The sequence below is a fragment of the Rhipicephalus microplus genome, chromosome X, assembly GCF_043290135.1.
Source record: "Rhipicephalus microplus isolate Deutch F79 chromosome X, USDA_Rmic, whole genome shotgun sequence".
In the NCBI taxonomy this organism is placed as follows: Eukaryota; Metazoa; Arthropoda; class Arachnida; order Ixodida; family Ixodidae; genus Rhipicephalus; species Rhipicephalus microplus.
Window position 1 is genome coordinate 133896146 of NC_134710.1, and position 17594 is coordinate 133913739.

Genomic DNA, 17594 nt, shown 5'->3' on the forward strand with positions numbered 1-17594 from the left:
TTGTCCTTGAGCGCCTCAGTGCAGTAGATTATAAAATAGCACGACTGACAGCTAGTGGGAGACGATCAACCAAGACCGAGGTTACCCATGTGGCTCGCCTCAAAGCTTTTAGACTGCGGGACGATGCATGAAACGCGCGGTGCGCTTCGTCTGCGAAGGGGGAAATATTACGACGTGTATGTGCCGGATTGATAAGAGGGAATAGAAGTGTGGACTTGGGAAGAAGAAGATCTCTCGGCAGTTTTATCCGGTGCGGCCTCGCCATCCCAGCTTCCGTTCAATAAACCCCCGTACCCCTACTTCAGGCGTAACAATATATATATATATATATATATATATATATATATATATGGGAGAGAAGTGTATACCTAAGGGCTCGTATTTCCGGGTTTTAACACAATATTAATGAGATATAACATACAGTAATGCCAAGGAATGTACAGGGAAAGTTATTAGAACCAATGGAATGTAAATAAGAAGAAAGAAAAGTGGATGAAAAATTACCAGCCCTGAGCAGGAATCGAACCTACGACCTTCGAATAACGCGTTCGATGCTCTAACCACTGAGCTATCACAGCGGCCGTCCCTCCATCCACCTTTTGGGGTTTATATGTCAATTTAGAAGTAGGAGTGACAGTCAGCGCCATCTATAAGCCAAACAACGAGTGTGAAAACACTCTTATTCGCATGCTTGGCGTCACCAGAGTCATTAAGGGACTGTGGCGTCACATAGCACGTGAACTTATTATGAGCGGGCAGCTGATTAATTGTCCCCCTTATACAACCTAAACACGCCAAGTCTGCCATTACGAGACCCTCGTTCAATGAAATAAGGGAGAGAAGTGTATACCTAAGGGCTCGTATTTCCGTTATCTCATTAATATTGTGTTAAAACACGGAAATACGCTCCTACTTCTAAATTCCCATATAAACCCCAAAAAGTGGATGGAGGGACGGCCGCTGTGATATATATATATATATATATATATATATATATATATATATATATATATATATATATATATATATATATATATCATGAGACCACGCAGTAACCAGGTTATCTTTTTAATCCAGACGCATGAGCCAGAAGAGACCCAGCCAGCGTGACCTATGATAATGATCACTACAATGGTTTTTGTCATACAGATGAAGATAAAGTACATAGTCAGCGCTCACAATATATTCAATTTCTGCATGTGTATATGTATACACACAACACATACAAATGTCTATTTTGCTTTTCCAGTGAAGACAGCATTATGCCCAAAATGTGGATCAGCAGAAATAAAATAAGGATCAATTAATTTATTATAGTGCACACATATATTACCTTTTTGCTGAAGATATCATTCTCAATTTTTTTCCTTTTTTCCTGTCAAAAAATTAAGAGGTGGCTGGGTTCATACAAAGTCAATTTGTTCACCTAGGCTGCATATTTTGATATATTTCAAAAGAAAATTTTTTCTGAACTTTTTTTTCTGAACTTTTTTTCATGCAATTATAAACCTGTGCATCTGATAAGGTACTAATGGTCATGTAAGGCTTGCAAGAAGCACATGGGAAGCTTGGGCATAGGGAGGAAATACGGAACAAACTTTGCATATACAAGGTACACCAAATAAGTCAAGCACCATTGTTTTTGTCAAAATGTGCAAGTGTATTTACAATTATGCATGCTTCATTTCAGCAGTATGCAATTCATATGTACAGAAAAAAATATGTCGGGGGTACTCTGTGAAATGTATACCCTTTCTTTTTTAAGCTTATGGGAAAGGGGGAGTGAGAGCACATATTAGAATGGAAGATCTCTTACACCATTTTCTTATCTGACTTTTAAAAGTTAAATATGAGTATTTTAATTGCATATATATTTGTATAAATTAACAGCCACCTAAAGCAAAAATTTGGCCGGAATTGACTTGTAGAGCCCTCTTCTTCTCCCCACGGGCCGTGCGGTAAAGCTGTTATGAAACTATATCTTAAAAAACAAGATAGAAAAACACCTCACTTTCTCACCCCACCCATCATCTAAATTTGTTGCTGTAAATAGTGCTGACAGAAAGAAGTGCTGTGCCCATATTCCGGCCATTTCTTAAAACAGCCTGAATTTTTCTGACAGAGTAAGGAAATCATACATGCATAGCATATATACAGAGAGTGCCAAAGGCAAAAAACTTACCAACAGTCACACAACCCTAGATCCCACCTCTACCTTTCTTTTTCTTCTTTTTATTTTGACAGGCTTGGGACACTGATCATTAAAGAAAGGCAACAGGAAATTTTACTAGAGCCACATTTAGCACTGCCTTTCACTAACATGCATGCATACATCACACCTTACCATACATCTTTATATTCACATGCACTGGTAAAGCACAGCATCGGTTCCAACTATGCTTCTGTAAAATGCAGAGGGAAAAATGGAATTAAATATGGCATATGCATACCTATGCAGGGTTCTTCTTTAGGATGGGGGGGGGGGGGGGCATCTGAAAGTTTGTGTTTGTTGCAGCATCCCTCTTCCTGTTATATGAATGTACGGGGCTGACTTAGCACCCCACTCCCCTTAGGTGACTAGAAGGAATGACTGCCCCCCCCCCCCCCCTGTGTGCATGCCTATGCAGTATGGCACCATACTTTTTACTAGAAAGGTAGAAATTTTTATAGAGCAAGGTTAAGTGAATAGAAGACAGTCTATATTATATTCAAGTGTGCTAACTTCACAATAAAAATTATATTTCTGCTGGTATTACTCAAAATTATTCTTTTTTTTTTCCCAACTCAAATATACTTCATGCCTATGTACACCAAGTTGGATATCTGCACACATATGCTCTGCTAATTAATAAGAATTCCTGTCAACTCTGACTCATGACCATAAATATTGATTAATTCTTAGCTGTTTCATCACAGAATTTCACCAAGCTACTTGGGCAACAGGTGAATGAATTTGATCATATTCTACCTTTTCCCAATTAACCTTCTCACTTATACATACCAAATTTTTTGACAAATTTTTTCTCATTCAATTTAAAGAGCCTTTTTTTTCTGAATAATTGGTACTTTCTTTAAATTCATGGGTGTTTCCTCACTTCATTAATTGCATAAAAAAGGATAACATAACCTGAAGGTGTCTTCACTACATGTAAATACAACCAACATACTAGTAATAAAATGAAAGCCGAGACACAAATGGCATGCCATGAACAAGTGCGGCCAACTATCGTCAAGAAATGATTTTGTAACAAGTACAGTCACCATTGATTCCACAAAGGACCGATTTTTGTTGATGACGATCAGTATGGTCATCATCGGTCATTTTGGTACAATATCTCCTCATGATGGCTATAACTGTAAATGATAGTGAAAGGGTTATTAAATGTTTTAGCACCTTTGATTTTTATAATTAAATATTTGGATTGGGAAAATATTATTGGTGGGAGAAGAAAGCTAATCCTTTTGCTGCAGTGATTAATAGGAGAAACTCCAACTATACTCTGTTTCCAGATTATTTACTTCATATACCACACCACCAAATGGCAGTTGCAACACCCACAAAGTTTCAGCACCTTGCACAGAACAGGGCGAAACCCTCAGGACCAGCGTGTAGTAAAAAGCTGATTTCTTATGAGCTTGCCAATGCCATTAGCTATAATTGTCTAATCAGTGTAGGCACCCTAACATTGTTAATTTAAAAAATATTTAATGAATCTTTGTTTGCTTGCCAAGCAATTCACCTAGAAGTTTTCTTTTGTCCATACCCGGTAAGAAAGACCACAATTTCGTCTCAGAATCTCCACTTATATACTATTTAATTTAGAAGTATCCATGTATGGAGGTAGATTTATTCCCCTTGAGATAAAATGTAGTTGACATACTTAACTTCACCAGTGTTATCGGTGAAAATCTGTGACGGCAACTTATTGGCTACCACCAAACTAGTCCCCGAAAACACTGCTAAAGAAAAGGCAATAGGTGAAGAATATAAAAAAAAAAGTTTTCAAATGTTTCGTGACTGTATTAATGAAGATATAGGTTTGAGAAAAATGTGGCACGCCACGCACATGGGCAAATGATATAGCAGCCATGGTTGAAAAACAAAATCTTACCGATTGTGCTCTCAGCATGATGTGTCAAAGAGAACAAAACAATTGTTTCCTCTGTTCAGGCATAATTGAGTGCTTTATTTAGTGCTGACATTTATGTGCAAGTTGGCTATTTTTCACAATTTCCTGTTTACATTGGTGTGCCTTGCTATACTTTCTAGTCCTAATAACAACTTCTAACTTACGCTGGAGTGTGTCAGCTGTTAAAAAAATTAATTGAAAAAGATAAATACCGACTTTAATTGTTCAGACCTCACACACTTTTTCAAGTCACCACGCTTATAAAATGTTATAAAAAATGGCCGGGTGCTGTCGCTCGGTCTTCAGCCTTTTGTGAAGAGTCTCAGAAGCCACCAACACTACCTAGATCCTGCACAGCAGAACTTTCCTGCATGATCTCAGAGACCGTGCTTTATTTATATCTGTATTGTATAGGACAATATTGATCGTGTCATATAGTGCATTGCCTCACTGAATCGAATACTGTGCCAAATATGGCACTTACCGATCGAATAGAATTAGAGGAAAAAGGAAAAATAAGTTTTCAAAGCCAAAAAATAAAAGTTTATCCAAAAATAAAAGTTTATCCAAAAATAAAAGTTTATCCAATCCAATCCAAAGCCAAAATATATGCCAAAATAATTTTGTCATGTCTCTGCAGCAAAAGAAAGTTGAAAAAGCAATCACTTTTGTTTGCCTGCCAAACATGTCGTTCACTGTAAAATCTTATTTCACGTCTGTTTTTAATACTGCTCTAGGGACCACAGCACTTTTGTATGTTAATTAGGTGCACACTACTATGGGAATTACGGACTGTATGAGAACCTGTAGAAATTACACCTGTAACACATATGTGTCACATAAATTGGGAAAATCCCTCCACTCACCACACTGTTTCAGTAAAAATTAGCAACAGAACACACAGGCAGCCAACAACGATTAGTGGCTGCACGTTCGAACATCTCTTGTTTACCATCTGTACAGAGGGCACGGACAGTCATTGAACGCAGGCTGTTTTACGATCATAAAATTTTGTCTACAACACAAGGCAAACCTTGAGCCTAACAGCTCTGCTATAATATTAAACTCTTGTGATTCATGTACCAAAACCATGATGTCATAAAAGGGCAACCCATAGAGGCAGGTGCTGGATTTATTTAGACAACCTGTTGTACTTTATTAACACTCATGTTTTTGCATTTCACCCCTATATAAATGCAGCAAAATAACTGTGTCAACATCTTTTCTGACTCACGTTCACATCATTTAATCGTTTATGTCATGAGGTAGAAGTAGAAACTTTTGAAGATGCACTTTTAAAAAAAAGATACCTTTTTTTTCTTTTTTGGCACAGCACAGAAATGCTTGCCTCAGTTCCTGTTCATTTTTTTTTTTTTTCAGCAACATGACCTTGTTTAACTGTTTAACTTGTTGACAAAACAGTAGCACAAACATCACCTGGTGAGAACGATGCCACTAAAAACACAGCAGGAAGCCATGTACATTCACTGTGTACAGCCGCGGCCACGTCTCTGTAGAGTGCTCGAGCAGCTGGTTTTTGCTCTGCGGGCCAAAATCTTGAGGCAGTTTCGGGCTCTGAAGTGGTGTATCAGGGGCATGCATGGCCTAGTTATCAGGCTGACCACGTCAGAGCCTGCCCCAATGTTTTGCCCCGCAGAGCGATAATCGGCTGTTCACGTGCTCTACACAGACGTGGCCGCAGCTGTACATGTCATGAAATGAATTAAAGACACAAAAGTTTGATAACAAACAACCCATAACTTTATTCAACCAATACAGTACACAATTCACCTTAAAAGAACATTGCTCACACTAGAGAGCACTTTTGTAAATAGATATGTAATGTATATAAGTGAATTTTTCACTGCAGGCTATGTCAACTATATGGTGTACGGTAGACTTCGCAGATAATTATCAGCTGCAATATGATCGTTTCATATCAACAGCAAATGTTGCCTTAGCTTCAGGTATGAGCACATCTGGGCTGAGCAAAATGTCAACACATGCTAAAGCCATTGCTTTAGCAGCAGTTAGTGTTGGTGGCTGGGCAGATGGATGGCCTGCAGCATCTGTGAACTCTTTTGTGTGGTTTGGTCCAGCTGTGTCAATGCGAAAGATAGGGTGAATGCTTGGAACTGTGTGGCACACATCACCCATGTCAGATGAAGCCACAAAAAGGTTGGCCTCATGGTTTCCATCATCAAACTTAACACCTGTGAAAGCAAGAGATACTTCAGGTAAGAGCACAAGTTGCATTGTGGTACAGAAAAAAAGACCCCCCTCCATAAAAACATTTGCAGCATAGAGCGAGACTATTTCAGCGCTTATGTGCTGTAATTATTGTACAGGGATTATTAACTGACATGCAAGAATTGGACCATATTGTGGCCAGCACATCTGAGTCACTGAAGAATACAGGGCGATCGCTGAGGGGGTCACATGCAGTCATTATGCACCATGATGGCTCTTGTTTTTATCGTACACTTGAACTCATCAGCTTAATGTCCCTAGCTCCCAACACTGGTAAAAAAAGCGCCACTAGCCATGAGTAAGGGATGTCACATTTCAATCACCCAGCAATGTACTTCAAGACCTTGAAAAGAATGACGACAGTGCACCATAAATTTTCAGCTTGAGCTATCGCACAGAAATTTAAAGGCAGTATCTGTGCTTGTATGTGCAAGCTGTCTGCCCCGGCTATGAAGAAATGCTTGTTCATTGAAGTGACCTACTAACTTTTATGGCAACTTTTAACGGGTCTTTATGGCCATTAATACACGTGTGCCTGACAAAATGTGCCAAATTTTTCTATGGCTTTTGCTGTATTAGTTGCCTGTGAATTGTTGGTAAACATAGCATTGTACAGTTAATAACAAAAGCTTTATTTGTAACGATATGTGAAAGTTCAAAATTATCCGTATGAATTGAACATTCCTTGCTATATGTTTCATATTCAATTCGAATATTTACTTGTAAATTTTTTAAACAGCAACAGTTTTGAATAAAAAATAATAAACAACGACATCATGTAAGCAGTGTCCAGCACTTTTTACCCAGTCAACACCAACCGAAGCTATATACAACCCGAATAGCCACCACTCTCTTCAGTATTTTTTTTTCCCTTTATTTATGTTTTGCCCCTTTTCTCACCCCATTTGACCCCACCCTCCCAACTATCATGATAGCCCCCTTTTGTTCTTTCTTACCACTTTCCCTTATTTTGTATTTGCTCTCTTCTCCACCACTTTCGTGGTAGCGGCAAAAGCAAGCAAAGCGTACGCACTAAGGAAGGAATATTTGTACAGAATTGTGAATTATTGTTACGCATTAAAATAACCTTGCCAGCACTGGTAGTAGATGGCTGTGCAAACAGCATTTGTGAGCATTGAACAATCGTGTAGGCAAACTGAAAAAAAAAAAAAAAGAAGAAAAGAATGCACCAAAATATCTTGGGCACGACTGGCCAAGATAAAGGCATCATGTTTCCATCAGAATAGAATATGTGCTTAAAGGGCCAGTAAACAACCCCAAGGTCTAAAAATTTTTGTAAAAAGAAATATGTACACTTTTACTTTGTGAACATGCTGCCACAAGAATTTTGCAAATACATGCTATATTAAGGAAGTTACAAGTTTAGAACATCGCGTTCAGCTGGTTTCAAATTTTCACATGGCCTCGCCACTCTTCTCCTTCAGAGGGAGGGGAAGGAGTCGCCCATCGTCGTGACTAAACCCACTTCAGCAATGTGACAAGACGTCAGCAATTGACATGATCGGAGAACTCGATCAGTCACAATGCACTTTCGCTTGCTGCGATGCCTCTTTTGTTTACTATTTACCTGGTGCCAATGCTTCTCTGCAACAGAGTCACTCGATTTGCACCTGACAACGATTTGCAGCAAAACTGTGTTCGAAAACCGGGACATGAAGTTGGCCCAATTTTTCAAGAGTTTGATTTTTTTTTAGGAGACTGTCGCGCTATCTGAGAGCAGCAACACAACACACAAATAATGCGCTTAATAGTGGGTGTGCTGATCAACAGGTGGCGCAACAATTTGCTCACTCCCAACAACATGTTCAGTGAAGTGTCCCAATTTCGATGCATAGAGCCTATGAATATTTTCCCAACTCGTATGATTGAATAGCTCTGTCGTAGCTGTGGGTGGAAACAGGAACTGTAGTTGACTTCACTACTGCGTGTTGAGACATAGTTTAGACCAATCGACAAGCTGCGTGCTGCGTCACGTCACCAATTACCGAGTTGTCACTGTGCGTGCAAGGAGCATTGGTCAGGCATAAGAAAGGAGCGCGAGAATGGTTTTTTGAAATGGCCGTTCTGCACAGCACACAGCTCTGTAATATTTAGAAAAAGTGATCGCTACGGTCTACTCTATGAATTACCGAGCTTGTTTGGGGGGGGGGGGGGGGGGAGTCTGAGCCTGTTGACTGGCCCTTTAAAGGGGGATGGAGGGCGAAAACGACTGAAATTGTGATTTTTCAATTTTAATGGCGCAATATTCGAGCACTACTTACAAGTGCTTTCACAAAGTGGCGAGTTTGTACGCACAGTGGAAAGCATTTGAAAATAGCCTCAAACACGCCTGATCCCTCTACTGCACCACGGCAACTCGACCTTTAAAAGGCTTTTTCTGCGAACACCGATTTTTGTCAGAAAAGGAACATTTTCTCTGTAACCGCTGAAGCTATCAAATTCAAACTTTAGTAACTCCTTTCTGAATACCATGCACTCTTTCTGAAGCAAAAGTATGCTGATGCCACCAGAACAGTATTTTTTACGAATGTTCTTCGTTAAAAAATGCCCTAGAGTTCTAGTCATAAAACAATTATACTTTTAACTGAAGAATAGTCATGCCTACAATTATTTTCGTTCAGGACACATTGGGCACTCATAATAACCATAGGAGATTTTATCATTTTACATAGAAAATCGTTATGACAAAAATAAAAACAGTCAAATAATTTTTTTTAAATTTTTAGAATGGCTTCATATTTTTTGCCTTTTCACAAAACATCTAGTAAAATCCCCATTCAATCAACTTTCAAAATGGTGTTAAGTTTGCATTAAAAATAACAATGATAGACAGTAGCAGTTGCACACGTGTCTGTGCTATCCATCCCCCCTTAATTCATTGATAGTGTTAACTCCTTCTGTAAAGTTTTACAAACATGTTTGAAGGTGACTCAAATTTTTTTTTAATAGACAAAAGGTCTCACAATAGGTCCCATGCTTGTACACAAATTTCATTTCAGTGTGCTTCACACTCCCTGCAGCTAAAGTCATGCAGTGAACTTGGTGGTGGAAAAACTTTATAATTTGGAAAAACCTTATTAGTTAACTTGGTATCAAAATTACTTCTATGAACATACTGTTGTAGTGCACTGACCGCTGAAATCGGCAGGCCAAAAGAGTGCATGCTGCCATATACTGATATCAATCCACTTGTGAACCAGATACCTTACAATCCATATGCTGTGCATTCTTTCATTAAAATAATGTGCAGTGCTATGCTATCATGATTCTTTGTTCAATATTAAACACAACACCAAATGTAGAAATGGTGATGTGCTGTTCACTGCTTTTACTACAGCTTTCACGATGCACTTGATTACTACAAGCAGTTCTGCTCTCTATATCCTCATTTACAAGTTACCATACTCAGTTCACTGGGCGTAAAATAAATGGCACTACATCCATGCACAAATAACGTAAATAACCCCTTTTTTTTGCATAAAATAAACTTCCCAACTTCCCCTTTCCCCCTTTTCTTTTGTTCAGAAATTAGAAACTTTGTGCATTCAATATCCAAAAACCTGTTTTCTCTAATATTTGTATTCAATGTCATATTTTGACCTTTCGAACAACATTTTTCATTTGCTTATTATGTAAAAAAAGTTTCTTTATTAAATTCTATAATTACGGCATGGCACAACAATATTTAAATTATTTGCGATTGCAAAATTTTTGCTCACAAGATATTTTATACGAAAAACGAACACTCAGGCACGTGGCCTTGCTGTGGCTTTTAAGCAACTGATAATCATAATATGGTTAGCTTTTCGGCACTGCAGCATCCGAATTTTACTTTTGCGACCATATAGGTAATTGTTTGTGTGAAATTAAAAATAGTGATGCTATTCTAAAACACATTATCAGAACACAACAAGTACATACCGAACGATTCAGCATGCTTCTTGTAAAGACGTGCAAGCACAGAGTTGGTAACAACTGGCTTGAAGCTAAAGGACCGCGTCTCCTCCACGGTACAGCCCGTGGCTTCAGCACCAGCAGATACACAGGACATGACCTTTTTGCGCAATTCAGTCATCATGCCCACAGTTGGAGCACGGTACAAGATGTCCATGGCAGAGCGTTCAGGAATAATGTTAACTGCTGCACCTCCATCAGTAAATATGGCTGCACACAAAAGTAAAAGTCAACACTCATAATATTAATTTCAATGCACTATTCTAGTTACTTTAAAATGTATGAATTTTGAGAAATGATTATAACTCTCAATCATACTATAGTGACTCTAACACAGTTATAACAATTTCATACAAACACAAGCTGGTAGAGCAAGGCCTTCAAATTGCTAGCAGATAAATGGAAGTGCCCTGCATAGAGTGCAATATTAATGAGAACTAACAGACAATGATGCCTGAGCATCAAGCTCTCATTACTCCATCAATCCTATGATTTGAGTGGAGGAGGCCCCCGCATAGTGCCAAAAGATTGATTGATAGATATGTGGGGTTTAACATCCCAAAACCACCATATGATTATGAGAGACGCCATATTGGAGGGCTCCAGGAATTTCGACCACCTGGTGTTCTTTAATGTGCACTCAAATCGGAGCACACATGACCACAGCATTTTCGCCTCCATTGAAAATGCAGCCGCCACAGCCGGGATTCGATCCCACAACCTGCAGGTCAGCAGCCGAGTACTTTAGCCACTAGACCACCACGGTGGGCCAATGCCAGAACATTACCACCACAGTTCCTGTATTTAAATTTGCAAGAGATTCCTGACAGAAAGCTTTAGATAGTCCACAAACAGCTTTTAAACATTTTTGGCTTACCAGAAAAAAAGCGGGAGTGGCCTGAGGCCAGGATTATTGTGGCATCTGGTGATGTAAAGCTCAAGGAGGCACTGGCAGGCAGTCACAATAGCTGGAGCCTTGCCCTGAGCACTGATATCCCATTAACCAAGCCACTCAGCCAGATTGGCGAATAAGTTGAGTAATATCTAAGTATTTGTAGCTCCCTCAAATTCAAGGAGCCTTACTTGAATTATGGTGCATAAAAATTCATAATATTGCATCTTAACCACTTCTACAATTAAAGAAATCACTGTTTGGGACCCTTCAAAGAGTCGAAAAAATAGAGCAGTAGTTTGTACCAGGGCTCTATTTGTATAATGCTCTTCTAATTTTTTTTGTTCATTTCTCCAGTTATAAATGCACTATATTTGTTAAAAGCTTGTATTTTCTAACTGCTGCCATGTATGTGGGCCCTCAGGCATTCTCAAGTGGTTTTTTTAACCACTTTTCACCGAAGAGACACCCAAGTGGTTGAAAAATAACATGTTGAAAATGTTGGAAATTAAAGAGACACTAAGAGAAATAATGAATTGATTTAGATTGATGAACTGCACTCTAAGAATTCTAATGCCATATGTTTCCCTATCATGAGTTCATTATTAGCAGAGAAAACCAAAGTTGAAGTTTCATTCTCAAATTTCGTGCCGACATCTCCATGCTGAACTTCAAAAATTTCAAAATACATTTTTCATATTTTCATGACAGTAGCTCAGTGAAATTTTCTGACTGAAATTCGAAAGCTAGTTCTATGGCAGCCACAAATGACAATGTGCTTCATATTTATCGATTAGAAGCTACGTAGTACTTACGAGGCGCCTTAAAAATCTATGATGTCACGGCGTTTGGTGTGCAAATCTCATGGTGGCATCTTCACCCGCATTTGCTTTTCCCGCAATTTTTCGCTTACCAAGCTAAGTGTTCCAGCAACAGTGGTGTTTTTGTGATTGGGATATTGTACTTTACTAAGATGCAAAAAATTGTTGTGCATCCGTTTAAAGCTGCTGTCATACCCGATTTATTTGCATATAGAGAACTAGATCCATATTCCATTCCCTATTGTCAATAAGTTTTATACTTATTAACATATACATCACTGTCAAATTACTTTTAGTAGCAAAGTGCACTTTTATGCTATCAACACCCTACAGTGAGGTACACCTGAACAAGTCAAAAGAGCCCCTCCTCCTGCTTCCCCCCCCCCCCCCCTAAATGATTGATACACAGCAGCCGATCACTTCCACGACTAAACACACAGACCTTCATGCACTCTGCGTGCATGCTGGGTGAAACGATTAACACAAAAACAAAAGGAACACAGCACTTGTGTTGTCCTCATGTTTTCACGTTTTTCGTTACACCCAATGTGCACTGCCATATTATGCCTTAATGATCTACCATACATTGAAAGATAATAAAATGAATACATTCTTTGAAATTTAAGCAAGAAAACAGCAGTATTAAGCGAGAAATTTTTTAAAGAGATTTCATATAAATATACACTTTTCTTTATGGCCTGTTTGATTTTTTTAAATCTACCCAACGCCATAAAACAAAAACTGATAAAAATGCCATAAAACAAAAGCTGGTATGATATAAGCTATTAAAATGCTCTGCACTGAATGTTGACATTAAGTACTATGGAAATATTCTACTTGAGTTATTATGAATCCAGATACATTCCCAAAATCAAGTACAAATGCATACCTCCTACAAAGCAGTTTGGCTTGATGTGCTGTCTAAGATATGACAGACCATTGTAACACATGACTGCTGCATCCAGTGCATTAATCCCATCCCAAGGAGCACCCGATGAGTGTGCTGGTTTTCCATGGTATGTTACACTGATCTGTAAAAAAAAAGAATGACCAAAGAAATGTATATTGATAAGCCTCTGAAACGTAATCAGTGGTAAACGAGTGTTTTCCACGATACACTACCACTGGCCTGTGAAGACACATTTTAAAAAACAAATATTGTTAAAGTAATATCCAGCATAAGTTGATGCATAAAAATGAAGATTTAGTTACATTACATGTGTAATTCTACACTGACATGAGATGAATAATGTTATTCAATGCAGTGTCAACCCTATTAGCTTTGAAAGCACAAGTCCCCAACTAGCCATTTATGTTTAGTAATATCTGGGGTTTCATGTGTCAAAATCACGATGTTGACAGAAAGATTGGGAATTTAAGGGCTCATTTTTTGCTCCTTCAGAGTGATGGTTTTGTTCTGGCAGATTTCATGTCTTTAGGTAGTTTGCGAGGAATTATTGGTCAGAACTGCCGGCTAATTGTCAAAATATCATGTGCTACATGACAATAGCAGGCAAAAAAAGGCCGAAAATATAGTTAATTAAATTATTTTTTAAATTAACAGCTGCAGTTTTACACTCCAAAACCACCACATGATTATGATAGATACCGTAGTGGAGGGCTCCGAAAATTTTGACCATCTGGTGTTCGTTAACGTGCGCTGCCATCGCACAGCATGTGTGCCTCTGCGATTTCGCCTCGATCGAAATGCGACTGCCACGGCAGGGGTTGAACTTGCGACCTTCAGGTCAGTAACAGAGCGCTGACCAGAAGGTCAGCGCTCGGCTGCTGACGAAAAATTATAATAAAACACACTATAGTGGGCAACACTGCATCAACTTTGACCACCCAGGGTTCTTTAACATGCCCCTAGAATTAAGCACACAGAGCTATCAGGATGCAATAGTCTGCAACTTCAAAGCTTATTGGCTACCTGCTATGAAAGATTGCATATTCAAGAACACAATGGCCCCAGAACAATTTTGAGAGAAACTATTGAAGCTTCACACAATGAGGTCTGTCTTCAATATAAACATTGTGGCAAGAATATGATTTTAGTAACTAAAAGATAATGCCAGTCACAAGCAAAAAGCTAGAGGAGCTCTGCTGTAAGATACTCAGTCTTTTAAAGACCTTTTCACGCTGAACATCTTTAGCGGACATTACAGTTGGAAACTAACTGAAGAATACTGTCATCAAGCACAAGGCTGTACAATTTAATACAACGGTGCCGCAACATTCCTATAAAGAGCCAAGTAAATTATTAACGTAACAATATCCAACGACTACATTTATTAATGAGAACTGATAGACAATTATGCCAAATAAATGACTGATTGATTGATATGTGTGGTTTAATGTCCCAAAACCACCATATGATTATGTGAGATGCCGTAGTGGAAAGCTCCGAAAATGTAGACCACCTGAGGTTCTTTAACGTGCATCCAAATCTGAGCACACAGACCTACAGCACTTCCGCTTCCATCAAAAATGCAGCCGCCATAGCCGGGATTCGATACCCCGACCTGCGGGTCAGCAGCTGAGTACCTTAGCCAATAGACCACCGCGGCGGGGCAATATGCCAAAGAAAGTATAAGAGATATTGTTAAGTTAATTTAATGTTAATATGAGCAAAGAAAAGTGGATGAAAAGATAACTTGCGGTGGGGAGGGACCGAACTTGCGGTATGCATGTGCATTAAACGTGGGAGTGTCAGTAAGCGCCGCTTGTTGCCATAGTGCAAGTGTGGGACACTAAATTTTTGCGTACTTTTGTCACGAAGTACGTGATCCTATCGCAAGCTGGCAGCTGATTAATAATCGTTCTCATGCCACCTGAATGTACTAAGTATGCCAGCACAAGACCCTTGCTATGAATAAAAGAAAGAAGCATTAATTTAAGGACTGATTTACTTTATTAGAAAGAATATTATTAATGAGAACTGACAGACAATGATGCCAAGGAAAGTATAGGAGATGTTATTAAGTAATTGTAATGTAAATGTGAAGAGAGAAAAGTGGATGAAAAGATAACTTGCTGCGGACAGGGGCAGAACCTACAACCTTCGAATGGTGGAAGCCAGTGTGGTACACAATGGCGCTTCAAGGAACGACGCTCCAGGAACTAGTTCTTTTTGGGAGGAATGGAGGAGCACCACCGTTCCTTTTCGGATCGTTGGAACTTTAATGGCAACTCATTACGTTTTGGAAGGAATGGCAGAGGGCACAGTGTTTCTTCTGTAAACGTTCCTTGATATTCAAATAGTGTATGCCCACAGCACCAACTAACTATAAACGGTTCTGGAAACGTTGCACAACACATAATGCAGAATACGGTGGACGGGCGACCGCGTAAGGCAAACAAATTGAACGCTCGCCTGTCAAGTCACTGTGATACATCCTGGTTTTCACTTCAAGGCACCCAACGGGGGTGCCGGGAAGTGAAAGACATCGAGACTGACCATGTGCGGGAGCAACTGTAGATCTTTTACAGCAGAGCTGTTATGCTCGAGGTTTGCTGCGTGTTGAAGAAAAAAAATATCATCATGAACCGGCGTGCACTTTCTTAGTCCTCCACTACATTCTCTGCTTCACTCTCAGTACACATGCACCGATTTGTCCAGCGAGGAATGCAATGACTCTGATGGGCGAGAGAAAGAGTATAGATAGCGAACTAAAAAGATATCGAAAAAGCTGAGTGGCCATTCTAATGAAGTGGGATGTTGAGGGAATGATTGGCTACCATTTTTCTGCAACATGCCTGCACTCTATAGCAGCGTATAGCATAGCCTCAATTGTTTAGTACAGAATGTCAAGGGGTTGAGCAAGGTAAGTATGGATGAGGTAGAAAGGAGGGATGGAAAATAAGTATAGAGACAGAAAGAGATTAGTAAAACGAGAGGAACGAAAGAAAAGAAAATATATAAGGTGAGAGAACGACTACAGGGAACAATATAAAGAGAGGTAGGGAAAGAAAGATATATAAAGAGAAAGATAAATATAGGGAGAAAGGAAAAAGATAAAAACTGAGAAAGAGATATCCCAAAATATGTTCGCTGACTGCAGACAGGCCACTTCATTTTAGTAGCAAATATGTATAATGTACATACATTTTTCTACTCACACTGAAATATTGATATGTGGTGTTTAACGTCCCAAAACCACTATATGATTATGAGAGACGCCGTAGTGGAGGGCTCCAGAAATTTCGACCACCTGGGGTTCTTTAATGTGCACCCAAATCTGAGCACACGGGCCTACAACATTTCCGCCTCCATCGGAAATGCAGCCACCGCAGCCGAGATTCAAACCCGCGACCTGTGGGTCAGCAGCCGAGATCCTTAGCCACTAGACCACCTCGGCGGGACCACACTGAAATATTGAATCAACGCTCATTAATTGCTTAGATACTGTGCCTTTTGATGTGGTTTCCTGTGCTAGAAATTTATATTAATACATTAGTGGAGATTTATATTCGAATATCTGAAGTGCTGATGCCTGATTGCGCTATTGAAATAGCGCAAACTGGCGTGGAAAGGTGGAAAGTCCCACATGTGAGACTTTGAAAGTGTCGAGCACGTAATTTGGAGTCAGACATGCGTGTAGTAAGTCTGGCAGTCTCTAGAAAATTCGTCTAGAAGCATTTATTTAGGTTTATTTATCTACATAGAAAATCCTCTGCGACGTTAAATTCATGTAAAATATGCAGCTCGGTGTGAGCTTTATATTTCTCACTTTATTTTGAAAAAGGATTATCGGACACTACATTTTCATTAAAGAGTCACACGTAACGTTAGTATAATAGTATGCCCCAATTTTCGCAATGCAACTCTGACGAGTTCCATTTACACTTGCTAGCTTCACATATACCAGAGTTGGTATAACATGACGTAAATGGATGACGAAGGTAAATGACACGTTCAAACATGATAATCATGACATTCACATGCGTGTCATGTGAAACATGATTACATGCTACGCTCATAGCGCGCTCGCAACCATTTCGCTAGCTTCACATATACCGAATTTGGTATTATGTGACATGAATTAATGATGAAGGTATATGACTGGTGCAAACATGATAATCACGGCATGCCTCGGGCTGTTGTAGTTAAGGACGGTTATAAAAAAGGGTACAAGTGGACAAGTCATTGACAGTTAAGTGTGAAGGATGCTTCTTGTTTGCGTTAACCTTCAGAAAATATGCGAATGATAAATAGGACTTCTGCAGATGGAGTGACCATTCATTCGACTCAGTGTAAAGGCTTTCTACGGGTCTAGTGCGAAAAGGGCCCGTAGATAGGCGAATGCCTAGATGATGGACAGGATCATGCATCTGCAAAGCACTTGGTGTGGTGGAATGATAGATTACTGCCCCGTAGTCTAAACAAGTACGTATGAGGCTTTTCTACAGATCTATCAGACACTTCTTGTCACTGCCCCCGTAGTGCATGACAATACTTTTAGGACATTCTTGTTTTTATTCATTTATTTTTCAAATACTTAATGAGTGATATTGTCTCAATGA

General features: G+C 39.3%; 2 protein-coding genes across 4 annotated transcripts in view; both read right to left on the reverse strand.

Moving 5' to 3' along the window:
• Nucleotides 1–4281, reverse strand: part of LOC119176514 (neuralized-like protein 2) — a 30659-nt gene extending 26378 nt beyond the window's left edge. Inside the window, exons 1-2 of one of the 3 annotated variants that reach the window (XM_075877761.1) lie at nt 4113–4256; nt 2183–2254 (exon numbers count right to left, since the gene is read on the reverse strand). Coding sequence is in view for 1 of the 3 variants with exons in the window: in XM_075877760.1 (XP_075733875.1) it covers nt 4113–4130 (18 nt within the window). In the remaining 2 variants the exon portion in view is untranslated. Of the gene's footprint in view, nt 1–1333; nt 1353–2182; nt 2255–4112 lie in introns of those variants that run through there. The other 2 variants (XM_075877760.1, XM_075877762.1) reach the window with 2 other exon arrangements.
• A 1587-nt stretch (nt 4282–5868) lies between these two features.
• Nucleotides 5869–17594, reverse strand: part of LOC119176513 (peptidase M20 domain-containing protein 2) — a 28516-nt gene continuing 16790 nt past the window's right edge. The window contains exons 4-6 of the mRNA XM_075877763.1: nt 12958–13099; nt 10323–10565; nt 5869–6343 (exon numbers count right to left, since the gene is read on the reverse strand). Of these exons, the coding sequence (XP_075733878.1) occupies nt 6045–6343; nt 10323–10565; nt 12958–13099 (684 nt within the window). The 3' untranslated portion in view covers nt 5869–6044. The remainder of the gene's footprint in view (nt 6344–10322; nt 10566–12957; nt 13100–17594) is intronic.